At 41.1% G+C, this 13,748-nt stretch overlaps 1 protein-coding gene across 3 annotated transcripts in view; it reads left to right on the top strand.

Moving 5' to 3' along the window:
• The window catches only part of LOC121946567 (helicase ARIP4-like), a 78,333-nt gene that overhangs the window by 36,546 nt on the left and 28,039 nt on the right, over positions 1 to 13,748 (top strand). Inside the window, exon 1 of one of the 3 annotated variants that reach the window (XM_042491189.2) lies at positions 1,772 to 2,077. The exons of the other annotated variants lie outside the window; for them this stretch is intronic. Coding sequence (XP_042347123.2) covers positions 2,044 to 2,077 — 34 coding nt within the window. The 5' untranslated portion in view covers positions 1,772 to 2,043. Of the gene's footprint in view, positions 1 to 1,771; positions 2,078 to 13,748 lie in introns of those variants that run through there. 3 annotated transcript variants of the gene reach the window in all.

Below are 13,748 nucleotides of genomic sequence, written 5' to 3'. Positions count from 1 at the left end.
ATGGTGCAGATTTCCGAAACCGGATTTTGGTGCTGGTGATGAAATTCTGATATCAGTGTTAACTGCTGTATAAGTGCAATGCAGAGCTCTGGCAGTTAGCTAGCGTGTCATATATGCTCGGCCGAGCTGTCTATCAAACCAAACACAGATTACAACACACATAGCAGGAGCGAAACTTCATAAAGATTGTGGAAAAACTTCTTTAAGACTTAAATTTACTCTAATGTGAGAGTTAGTCCAGCCATGTCTCCTAGAAATTACATTTATATACAAAACATTTCAAACAGCAAATATGTTTTGAGGGAAACGTAATGCCAAGCTAATTACTTTTTCTTTATATATAGTGAGGAAATGTTGATGACATCGCGTATCTGGCAAGTTGCAAAATGTTCAGTGACAACATATTTTAGTTGTTTACTGCCTAAACCGGCAATCTTGCAAGCCACTATTTACTAGTAGTGACTACAGCATTTTTTATTTCCTGATGACATTTTCTATTAACACTTAACCAGAATCACAGTCAAGTGTTTTTCTTGTTTAACGACAGAAAAGGGTACATAAACAAACGTGGATTCACAATTTTGACCTTTATACATCTGCCAAACACCTTGACTACTTCCCTGTGAAACCAGAGCGGTATATAAATGTCGTGTTTGACTGAGAGTTTTCTTTGAACATAACCCAGGCGACGATTATATTGTCACCGGAACATAATTATGAAAACTATTTTGTGATATACAAACGTAGTTTCAAGGAGTCAGAGTTGTTTAGTCTGGGGCTAAAGTTACTTCTAATGCAGAGATGGATATGGTATGGGTTAGGGAGTTTTTTTTAAATCTGGTTTCAATTATTGTTATGATGACTGCTGATATTGTAGTTTCATGAGTAACATGTTGGCTGTTTTGAGCAGGGGCAGATCTCTTTCAGTAACAATGGGAGGTTGTGAGTGCTTTGCTTTTTTAAGCTGTGTTTGACACACCAGAAGAAAGACTAAGTTTAGTGTAAATTACCTTTAAAATACAGTGTTTGCTCAAAAACATCAACGTCTCACCACCAAGGATTACCATGTACTTGGTTTCACAATGAAAGATTTTGCATGGGTTGTGCAACTTTAAAGTCTTTTGGAGTCAGTGTGCAGGTGTTTCCGTGACCTTGATACAAATTTCTGCGACCGCATTCCTCCTCTGTGCCCTTCATTCTGCCGCACGCACGCACACACACACACACAAACACACACATATAGGCTACACATACAGGCTGCCTGTCTGGGTCACTGGGGCTCCACCTTTGTTGTATACAAGCGCTCATGTGTGAGAGGAAGTACTGGTTTGATGAAGTACTCCAAACAATGAAATTCTTGTCAGGACAGCCAGTCGTTTGTGTTTCTATGAAATTCAATCTGGTTTAACTGAAAATCTGTCACATTTTTATACTTTCAAACATTTTTTAAGCAGTTTTCTGTATAAGTGATCTTTCATACCATCCAAAGACAAACATAGTTGTGGTATTTGCATTTAAAAAACATTTTCTGGAATCACTTTTTGTGTTACTGACCAACAAACATACTAACAGGCGGCATGACAGTGTGGGCGACTGCTTCCGTACATGCTCCGTATTCCTCAGTGTGTTATGGAGGATAGGTTTTTTTTCTTTTAGTTAAGGGGAGGGGGGGGGATGAGGGATGATCAGCCGTAGGAGTCCCCCTCAGCAGGGCCCCAGCTCCAGCATGAAGGGTTATGTAAGTTTTTCAGCTGCCAGCCCTCCTGCCTGCCTCAGCCTCACATTCACATTGAGCAGAGAGGACCACGCACAACGGTCTGCTAGTAGTCAGTGAGTCAGTCAGTCACTGAGGCAGTAGATTAAAGAGCAGCCGAGTGTAAAACGAGGCTGAGCAAAGGAGAAAACACCTCCTGTTTACTTCTTTTTCAAGTTTTTCTTTGAGGCGGTTTAGGGAGTTTGACAGGGAGTTCCAGAGCAAGAGATAAAAGAGGAGAGGGCAAAGGAAAGCAGAGAAGACCGGCTCTTCTCTTTTACTCGATAACCATGCTACTCCTGGACGAATCAGAGTCATTCGCAGGTAGGTGACATCATGAACGTGACCCTTGTGGTAGGGTTTCCAAATGCATTTTGAGGAAAGGGTTAGAAAGTTTGCAAGAAACAGGAGAGACAGGGAGAGAAATCTGGAAGTAGCATAGAGAGGATATACAGGGGGTGCAAAGAGGTTTAACATGGGGCAATGCTTCAAGGAACAGAAAGAAGTGCTGTGCAGAAAGCAGCCGAATATGAAATTCATCTTATGAAATAATGAGCACGCCCAGCAGCATCCTGTTAGAGAAAAGCAGCATGGATGAAAACTAGAGAGGAGATGAATGTGGGATTAAGAGGACATGATGAGCAGAAAAAATACAACTTTGATATTTTTAAAACCCTCAGAAGTGTCTACAACATGCAGCAATAGTTGATTGACGCCTGTTACGTTACTTAATGTTGTTGTGTAACACTGAATCCATACCTACTTAGCATGCACATTTCATCTTTCTTCCTCTCTCCCTTTTTTTTCTCTCTGCACTTCTACCTTTTTTTAATTTCCCTTCTCTCAGTCATAGTCATCCATATCCTCTCCCTGTGTGCGCTTTAACCCATTTTCTCCTTTTTGTCGGTCAGCCCTCCCTCCATCTTTTAGCCGGCATCTCCCACGCCTGCCCAGCTGCCTCACTTGCGTTGTTGTCTCAGGCCCGCTTCTCCCATTGGCTGTTTCTACGGTTACCTAAACCAATGCCGTTGCGTGATTGGTAGATCGGGGCAGGATTGGGCCACGCTGTAAGTGTGAGCATGTGGAGGCAGGAAAACAAATGGTTCAACAGACCAGTGGGTTAGGGGGGTAAGCGCGTGAGGAGGCAGGCAGGGACAGAGCGCCGCCGCAGTCTGCAGTTTATCTGGATGAATGAAAGTACACTCTTTGAGGAAAAGTTAAAATACACAGCAAGGCACTTTGTATCAGTGCTTGTGGGAATGTTTTGTGATGAAAAATTTTGGAGGTCGGTGGTGTGGTTTTTCTCTCGAAAAACCTCATCCCTAGTACCCCAGTAAGTCCAAGGTTGTGTGTGTTTTCTCCTGAAAGGGATGGTAGACCTGAGTTTGCCACAGATGAGGCTCTTGATTTCACTCTGCTGGAAGGAGAGTTGCCCCTCTCTCAGCTGTTGGTTAAATGATTTAACAACAAATTTGACTCTTGAAACACTCACATATATTCTGAGACAGAAAGAGAAAGACTCTTGAGAGATGTTTTTGGAATTTTGATGATGTTGAAAAGATGATGACCTCAAAGAAGCATCGTAATTGTAAGACGGAGGTGACGATCCTAAACTAGTTTGTGCTCATATTCTCTTATTTGCAGAAGCCTGTTTTTATATTAATGTAATTTCTATTTTAGTTTTTCATGTCCAATTGCTTACTGTAAGGTTTTGCCTTATTTATTTTTTGTTTGTTTGTGGATTCACAATGACTCACAGATGCAGACCCTCAGATGGTAAAAGATGATTAGGTGGATTAAGGTCATGAGTCTGATCTTTGGCCCCAAAAAACCTCTCTTGCATTGTTTTCCTGTTGCATTGTACTGAACGTCCTTCAGTGTTCATTCAATATAGATGGGAACATTCAAGTTAAAGCCACAACACTTAGAGTCATTGTTTCATTTCAAATCCAGTGTGCCGGAGACGAAACAATGTAACTTTCTAACTGAAGGTTAGAAAAGCAGTTAAAACTTATTTATCCTTGGGCTGTAGATTACGTAACAATGTAACTGCTGTCGAATAGTTGAAGAGTTCAAACAAAGATGTGTCATAGTCAGCACTTGGACTTGTTATGCTGTATAAACAGGTTATCAGTACTTTCACCTACGAGGTTATGTTTCTGATTCTGTGTCTGTGTCTCAGCAAGATTACAAAAAAATTACTGACCCGATTTTCATAAAAGCTGATGGAAGGGTATAGCATGTGCCAAGGAAGACGGCATTAAACGTCCGAGCAGATCTGAATCAACGGGCAGATAAACAAATTTTCACTTTTCACTTTTTCATTTAACACTGTAAGATAGGGCATTAGGCCTTGACAGAGGTCTGCACTCTCCGAGTGCACATCTTGTTAGTTCTGGTTTTGCACCGGGTGCACCATGTTCCACTTTGTGTGCCTCTTGCTGTGTTGGCATGAATAGCGTTCACTGGGATCCTTTTATGAAGAAATGGCCGATGTCTGCATGCTCGTAATTCTTGGGATAGCGCTGAGTGTTTGTCTCGTTGTGGAAAGAGACACTAGATTCCTTGTCATCGGTGCAAACGTGGCATGGTGCATAGTGATAAAAGCTAAAAGAACACACTGTCCTCCCTCAAAGCTATTGTACAGGGTGTGTTTGTGTGTGTGTGTGTGTTTTGGCACATCTTCCTGAGTGAGAACAATCTGTCCATCAGTGACGAAGTGCTTATTGTGGAAAGAAAAAAAAGTGCCACAGTTAAACCGTGGCAGCACCTCTGTGATACAATAAAGCAGGAAGGAGCTTTTTGTACTAGTTCTTTTTTTTTTTCTCGGCATGCTCTGTTTGGTTGTAATTGGCCTCGGCACGCAGGGCAGGACAACCTGTCCAGTTCAGACCAGCGCCGGGTCGAGCCAAACACCGGGAACACGTGTAGTCTGGATGCTTTCATAACACCACAGCTCAGAGGATGTAGGCTTCACTGGTTTGGCCACATGGCTCTCATTCCCAGTCCCCTGATGTCGCCTTTGTCAAACGTTTGGGTTTTTTGATCCCTCTGTTTTTGCCTGTCAGATCATATAGCTGCTCTTTGTTCCCCTTCAATGTAAATTTCCCCCTTTTATAAGTTGTCTTTGTTCAGCAACATGTTTTTTTTTTTCATCTCGGCACTGCACGATGCTATTCACTCTGTTCCCCCCCTCCCCTTTTCCTCTCTGCGTCTTCTCTTTCTGTTTGTCTCCTCCTCTGGCTTTTTAGTCTTATAGATTATAGATGTGATCCCCATAAATGCAGATTTTATCTCTATCTCTGTTTTTTTCCCTCTCCTTGGCTGGTTTCTCTTGCTACAGCACATAAAAAAAATCCTCTGTCTTACCTTGTTCACCCTTCTCTCTGTCTGTCTCTCTCCGTCTCATTAAATGGCTGCAGTGCTGTATAGTGTTACATTACAATCACATTATTTCACTTGGCAACCAAATACCACCTGATTACAACAGCACCTTGTTACAAAACCTGTAGAGCCTTTATTTGTGCAAAACCTTACTTCTAAGATGATGATGGTTTATTATTTAACGTTAAAGCTTAAATATCTAACATATTACTTGCTGTTGTCCTCTCTGTCCTACAAGAAGTTACTGAATAGAAATTGTGTTGAAAATACATCACGGATGACAGAATGTTAAGTAATGTTTGACGTTCTCGTCCTACCGATGTGTACTAACAGCTGAATGATAACATCCATGATCACTTACCTACGGGCTGTCGAGAAAAGAGTGGCAAATTCCTGTTTCAGTGTTTCAAACAACAACACATATCAAAAACTTTTTGTCACAGGGTAGCTTGTAGAGGTAAAAAGTACAATCGTTTCATTCAGTTAAAGAAATTCATGGTCGCTGATAGATCATTTATTCATTTTATCTCCTAAGCTAAGCGATAACATATTCAGTATACTATCACAATACAGTGCTCTTTATGACACAGGGTGGCCATGGCTGGCCACCCTGATAAATCCACTGGCTCAAAAACTAGCCCCCCTTCATGAAATAAAAATAATAATAACCAGAGGTCATTGTGTGGTGTATTTAAACGTGAGTAGACTTGATGCCAGTAATTTTTGTTGTTGTTGTTTCTAACACTTCTTATTGCTTACTCCCTCAAATTAAAGCTGTATATTTGTCTTTTGAGGAAAAGAACAATTACAAGGACCTATGTAAACAACAATTAATCTCCAGACATATGTATATACGCAGAGAGCGCCAGCAATTAGCTAGCCAGTCTGATACACTCACATGGAATCACATGCACTAACATGCAAAAACAAACAAACCAACAAGCAAGCAATCAAGCAAAAAACAGAGAAGCTCAGACTACAACACACACAGAGGGAACATGACTTAATTCTCTGCTCATCACTACTGTATCTTTACATAACAAATAGCCATTTTCTGCCATATTAATGCTCTAAATGTATATACAGAACCTTTAACCATAAAATAAGAATTTATATCAGTGTGTGATTCTTCAACTTTCACAGTGACATACTTTTCCACTAGCCTATGTGAGATTTTCAGTGAGTTCATGGCCACCCCTGTGCAAAGTTTCTGGGAGCACCATTGTTTTTAACTACCAGGTACATGTGCCAGTATTGAAACACCCTATCGTAACTCAAGTAACTTATACTTTTACACATGCAGTTCAGACAGCGAGATACTCTTAGTCTGATAAGGCACCAACAGATTCAGAGTAAAATGCCTGTGAGTAGTACGATGACAGACATTTTTGCGGAGCTTTAAAGGTTTTGATGGTTTGGCTTTAAGTAGGTCAGATTTCTCTGAGGCTGAAAGTATGCGCAGAGTCCCGAATGCTGCCAGGGTTTATATAACAGGCTATAGTATGACCAGTACTGTGGTAATGGATGGTAGCCTCCAGACGTGTGTTTGTGCTCCTCTTCCTCCTCCTACTCCTCCTCCTCCTCAGCAGCAGTGACACACTGGCCTACAAACAGAGCGTTGTACCTCACCTCACCCCTCTGCTGCTCTCGCTCTATCACACAGTCATTGTCTCTCGACCTTCTCTCTCTGCCTCTCTCTTCAGTCTTTGTCGTGTTTGTCTCACCTCCTCATCGTTCCTCTGAAACACACACACACACACACACACACACACACACACACACACACTCACACAGTGGGAGGGTTTCATAACTCACCTGCCTCGCTCTAATAATGCAGCCTTAATAACTCATTCAGGGCAGTCTGTTACATAAGAGAGGTGTGTGTGTCAGTCAGATCTGTGTGTGTGTGTGTGTGTGTGTGTGTGAGAGAGTGAGTGAGTGTGTGTGTGTGCGCGCGCATGGTGTGTTGTCATGTCGAGATCTGTATTAGTCTTTCGATTTTTTGTCTTTGTCAAGGCAAGTTATGTAACCCGGTTAAATCTCAGTTTGTCTTCAGAAGTAAACCACAACTGTTTTTCCACAAGTATTTTTTCTTTGGTTTTGGCTTCTTTTTGTTTTTTCTTTTTTCTTTTTTAACCCGCGGTTTTTGTCTCCGCATCTGATCTTTGTGATATTTCTCCTCAGTTCACCCCTGCAGGCACTGTGATGAGTTGAAACGAGAAAGCGATGAAGTGCAAGAGAGTGTGTAGAACAAACATTCATACAGTTGATGAATTATTGTGTTACATCTGTCAGCAACAAGTAAGAAAAGTGACATTTGTTCAGAATTTCTACTGTTAAATGGACAGTTCTTGACCATTTATCACTCCAGCCAGATTTAGCACATTATTTGTGACTGTGACAGTTTACTTTTGTAGTCTGTCTTCTTCTTTATTGATTTATTGATCTGTTTATCTTCCTATTTTTCTGGTTATCAGTCTGTCTGTCTGACTGCTCGAATCCGTCCACCTGATATCATCAGATATTTTTTCGTTGCTGCGGTTTGGAAAGCAGTTGTAAAAGTAAGAGAACATTATGAACTCTGCTCAACAGCAGGGGCGAGGCAAAAAAAATCCTAGCACTGACAATACACACACACACACACACACACACACTGTGTCACAAACACAGGACGGACACACTCATCACAGCATATCTGCAACTGTGTATTTGAAAGTGTGTGTCTAGAACTCTAGGTGTTCTTTAAATGTCACTGTGTTTGTCTGCCAGCTCTTTCGAGTGTGTTCTGCGAGTCTGTGACGCGGTACATCTTTGTGTGTGTGCGTACAGGACGTGAGGTTCTTGTGAACATGCTGGTTGTGTAACAGCCAGAGGCAGCGGTTACATAAGCGTCCCCCCTCGTCCGACCAGCCTCAGCGTCTGTGGCCTGTCTGTCTGTTAGAGAGCAACTTTCTGTCTGAGTGAGACTCTGACTGTGTGTGTGTGTGTGTGTGTGTGTGTGTGTGTGTGTGTGTGTGTGTGTGTGTGTGTGTGTGTGTGTGTGTGTGTGCGCGTGCAAATGGGACTCTTAATAGAGCAGGTCGTTTCAGTGTGTGCAGCATCCCCTTGAGGTGCCTTGAGTTGGAAATAAAAGGGACAATAAGAGAAGTTTAGAGTGCTGCATGTTGACCTCGACTTTTAACACAACCTACTGACCCCAATAACACCTCAATAATCATCCGTGACCCATCTCCATTTTTGTCCTTTTAACACAAAAAAACCTGTTGGATCCGATACAGCAGGTTACTGTCAGATAAAACCAAGCTTCCTGTTTTCTGACGTCTGTGTTTTACATTTTTCCATCACATTTCAGTTCACATTTTACCTTCTTGTGCGTGTTTTGTCTCAATAGATTGTCTTTCTGTAGGACTTTTCAAGAACTAGAAAATCCAGATTTGATTCTAGATGTTAGGGGTATGTTTGCAGGGAGATCCAGAAATCATTTTAGCTGAAAATGAAAAGGAATGATGTGTTAGTTGGAGAATTGATTATATTTAGCTGCGAGTGCCTTATTCTCATGCAAGGTTACAACTAGAATAATTGAACTGTCTCATTGGAAGTGGGATTTATTGGGGTTTTCTTCAGTTCTGCCATTTGAAATGAAGAGAAACCTCTTTGTTCCTCATATTAAAGAAATCTCTAAAGACCCAAAACACTAAACCAACACATCAAAGAATTAGTGGCAACGTAAGCGACTGTCTCGGCCAAAAAGTTGCACATGAACACATTGCAAAGGCTTCAACCAAGTACATATGCTCTGCACCTGCGTGAGAGAAAATAACGCATACAGCAATGGTCTGTAATCGTCATTCAAACACAGAAACTTGAAGAAAAGTCTTGACTATAGCAAGCCAGTTAGCACATTAACAACACAATGCGATGAAAGAACAAAGCATATTAACCATGCACCAGTGAACCACGACACAAACCACCAGAACACATTTCTACTAAACAACTCAGTGGCAAAAACATCTTTTCCTCAATAACAAGTTAACAATTTAGCTATTTGTTTACTTTCCTCTCTTCTACACATCTTCTCATGCACTGAACTGAACTGCCAATGCGAGTGATTTTATTCACTGATTTCAACCACATAGTCAAAATGCTCAATTGGTGGAAAATTAGCTGATGATGGCCAAAGGTGCGGGACACAACGCAGCAGTTAGGGAAAGAGAAGCTCGACAGCCCAAAATTGTTGTGTTCTTAACATAGAAATCCTATGTTTGCCCTCAACTCTTTTATAACTATTTGTTTTCTAAGATCAATTTTTTCTCACCTTCATATGTAGAAACTCTGTTTTATAAGTCCATCAAGTATAGTACAACTTATTGCCCGACTGTTTTTTGTCCTTTTTGTCTGTATTGTAATTAGCTGGATATCTTAAAATCATATACAATGGTGGAAAATAAGACAAGTAACAAGTTTGTCACTAATGTGCCATGCTTTGTCTTAACATTACTCTATAAAAAACTTACTGAACTATATTAAAATACAGATGCATATTACATATTTCTACCAATTTTCCAAGTTTCAAGGTACAAACACAGTGTACAGTATTCTGTTATTTTCAAATTCTTCAGCAGTCTTTGCAGTTTGACATTACCAAAGAACGTACTATATTGTGAAGTGATGTCATCCTTTCAGCCAAAGCGATCAATCTGTCAGTCAGACGGATGTAATTACACCTCATAATGAGAGAAGCATTCCAAATGTCTCCAAAACGTCTTCCTGCTGTGTGAGGTGTTATTCTGTGTTTTATAACTGATCACATTATGTAACAAAGAGGACACAGCAGCCCAATGAGCACGCTCAAACACGTACGTGGATGAGAGTACAGGGGAAAAGGAGGAAAGGTGGGAGATGAGACAGGAAGAGAAATGAGAAGAACTAACACGTAATATTGCAAGATGTCACTCTGCTCCTCTTGACGAATAAAGGTTCGGAGAAGAAGTGGCAAGTGAATGCCGAGGAGAGGTAGGGAGGAGAAATGAAGATTAAATTCAGACAAGTGCAGCAGGGTAATTAAGGAGGAGGTGGATGGAGAGAAAGGTTTTGGCAGGTAGAGTCAGACAAGTAAGAGGTGAGAAAATGAGAAACAGGAAAGGACAGATGTGAGGACGGAGAGGAGGACGGGGTCAGATAATCAAAAACTGTAATTCTGCTGTATTTGATTTCACGAATTAAGATTTCAACAGAGTGATACGACAATGATAAAGATATGTACACAAGCAGGTCCATGTACCGTAGAAAAACAATGAATTGATAAAATAAATTAGGTGTAAAGATGTAATGTGTATATTTTGGCTATTTCATAGCAGAGGCTCATTTTTACCAACTTTCAGAGAAATATGCCCTGTTTTTTTTTTTTTAAGTATTATATCATTTCAAACAGGATTTCACTTAAATTTATTGACCACCACAACTTACCCTTACCTTAAAGGTTGTTGTCTTTGCCGCTGTAAGATGCCAACCACTAGTTAATTTAAACAAGGTCCTCCTCTTACTTTAAATAATAATAATGACATATTTTAAATTTAATGGTGTTTTAAAATAAAAAATTCTAACTTTCTTTTAAATTCTATTTTTAAACTCTATGTGAAAAAAACTCTAAATAAATAATAATAGTCACTTTTTTATTTTTCAAAAGTAAAAAAAACAAAGCAGATGTGGCAAACAGTTGCACATTTATTGATTCTGTTTCTTTAAGAGATTACACACTAATGACATAAGGAGGCATTAATGGGATCATTAATCAATGATTACGTCTTCAGAAACTCTCAATTTCAAACTTGGCATTTTGCCCAAGACTTTTTGCAACAAAAGCTGCGCCCTCCCCCTCACAGGCATTGCAAAAGTCAGCTCTTGCACAATCCTCATTAAGTTTTCCAAAGCATGTTGAATAACCATGAGAGAATACATATATTAATAGTTCCTAGTAGAGAGGCTTCAGAATTATTTTTCTTCCCGAAACTGCAGAAATTGCTGTTACAACGAATTCTCTAGCCGTCCATTTTCTGTCTACTTCCCGGAATCCCCCCATCTGTGTTGGATAATCAGACCGTTTGTCCTCTCTGTGTGTGTGTGTGTGTGTGTGTGTGTGTGTGTGTGTGTGTGTGTGTGTGTGTGTGTGTGTGTGTGTGTGTGTGTGTGTGTGTGTGTGTGTGTGTGCGCGTGTGTGTGAGAGAGAGAGAGAGAGAAATGTGTGACGTGGAGGATTCTCCGCAGCGTTGTAGTAAATATCTGCGTCATATATAATCTGCTTGCGTAGACAGTCAGAGGTCGAGACACAGACAGACTGTCCACTTCTGTCATTTAATTTATTTCAGTATCCAGGTCAGTGACTCACAGCAAAGAGACAGGAAAGTTTCGACATTTAGAGATGGATTTGTTTATTAACTGGAAAACACACACACACCTGAAAACAGTGGCTCCTTAGTTCAGCGGTCTGGGGTTGTGGGTCATCTTTTTCTAACATCGCTGAGGGGAGAGCACCGTCAGTTCTGTCACAGTCTGTAGTGATTATTAATGGAGCAGCTTGACAAAATGTTTTATCTGACTACTTTTACGGACTATAATCTTTACTGGTGTTTGGAGCTCGAGGGCAATCATTTATCCATCTGTTCCTGAGAAGGTTTTTTTTTGTTTTTTTTCCCTGAAGAGCAAGAAGAAAACCTTATTCAGTGCAAGCTGTTTTCATCACTGTTGGGTGAACACTTTGTATCACTAACAGTTTTGTTTTTTTCAGAGCCAAGAAAACAGCCTGAATTTATCCAGTGAGGGTTTAAAAGGTTTTCACACCTCAGAGTAACACAAATTTGTCGGACCACGGAGGAGTTGATGGGAAAACACATTTCATATATGGTATATTGCTGCTTTTAGATACTGGAGACATTCACTCTGTGGATGCAGTGTTTGGTTTTTCTTTCTGTCGTTTTCTAATCTTTCCTGTGGTCTCTGTCTTTATCTTCTCTTTGACACACTTGAGGGAATGCTGCAAACACACGCCGATGCAGTGTTGTGTTCGTCAGCACAGTGCAAGGAGTTACATAAACACCTAACATATACGTAGATGCGGTTACATAACCTCGTGGTTTGAGAAGACATTTCCCCACTGCAACCCCCCTCTGAGACAGACACACACTCACAAATGCGCACTAACATGATTTTGTAGCCTATGGCCCTACATTCTTCTGAGCCACATATCTCTCAAGTACATGTTGTGTCGCCTTTTTGTGCGGAGCAGCAAGTCTTAAACCCACAGGGAGTGTCCAACAGAGCAAATTAATGGCTTTGAAAATTTGCTGCGGGTGCTTATTTACTCTGTGACACTCGCTGACTGCCGATGATTCAGCATTGCATCAAGACACTTTCTCACTTTCTGTGCTCAGTGTGTGGTGATGGAGGTCAAGGGCTTGGCTGCATTCATACTTCATCATCTCATCTTGCCTACGCTTTGTCACGATTGTTTTTGCTTTCTGCTCCTGCTTGCATCTTCTGCTCATCACTCAGCTGAATATTTGAGTTTGACTCGATCGCCTAGCAACAGTTGGCTCTCCGGCACCAATTTTCACCTTAAGACAACACCTTCATTGGACTTGTGCACAAGGGAGTGTTTCCTAATGAGGTGGGCAGGACTCTGAGCTGAATTTAGACCAACATGTAGTTGCTGCAGTTGAAGTGTGAGCAGTTGCCACTTTGCTGTTCAGCAACAAGTTACAATGAAATTTTGGATAAAGCTGAATAATCATCCCACATTTTTTTTTCAGCTGAGGTTAAAATGAAGAAATGACAGAAATTGGAGTTATAAGGCTTTCCTTAGTTATCAGCCAAAAACAAAAACTTAAAGTGAATCCAAATTTCCACAAGTTGCAGTAAAACTAAAAGGCTTTGGCGCAAGACCAACACATAAAGTCAAAAAACGACAAGCAGATTGTTGTGGTGTTTTGAGCCAGCAAGAAAATTAAACCAAACCTTTCCTAATGTGACAAATACAACAATCTGCCGCAATATTAAAACCATTGACAGGTGAAGTGAATAATGTTCAACATTTCCTTACAACACCATGTTTTTGTGGGAAACTTTGGGTCTTTGCATTTATGTAGATGTCACTTGACTTGCACCCTCTGCCCAAACACCGTTGACCAAGTACGCCCCTACATGGCAACGGCACTCCCAGATGGCAGTGCTCCCCATCATGCCACACTGCAAAAACTGCCCAGGAATGGCCCTGAGGTCCGTGACAAAGGACTCAAGGTGTCAACCTGGCTTCAGAATTCTCCAGATCTCAATCTGATTGAGCATCGGTTGGACATGCCACTACCTCAGAGCTGAGTTCAATTCAGGCTGGGGCCTCCTTAAACCATACTTGGCTCTGACCTGTCCAAGCATGGACACAGGGCCTTTGTGGCTGTCCTTTGGTGTCTGACACCAGGACATCGGCAGCAGATCCTTTAAGTCCCATGGGTTGTGATGTGGGGTACTGGTACGTCTGACAAATGCTCAATCATATTGTGATCTGGGGAATCTGGAGGCCAGGTCAAAGCCTTGAGCTGTTTGTAAAGTTCCTCCTGAG

Source organism: Plectropomus leopardus, chromosome 9 (assembly GCF_026936395.1).
Source record: "Plectropomus leopardus strain MGB_pleo_1.0 chromosome 9, ASM2693639v1, whole genome shotgun sequence".
Classification (NCBI taxonomy): Eukaryota; Metazoa; Chordata; class Actinopteri; order Perciformes; family Serranidae; genus Plectropomus; species Plectropomus leopardus.
This window is presented reverse-complemented; position numbering and strand designations above follow the sequence as displayed.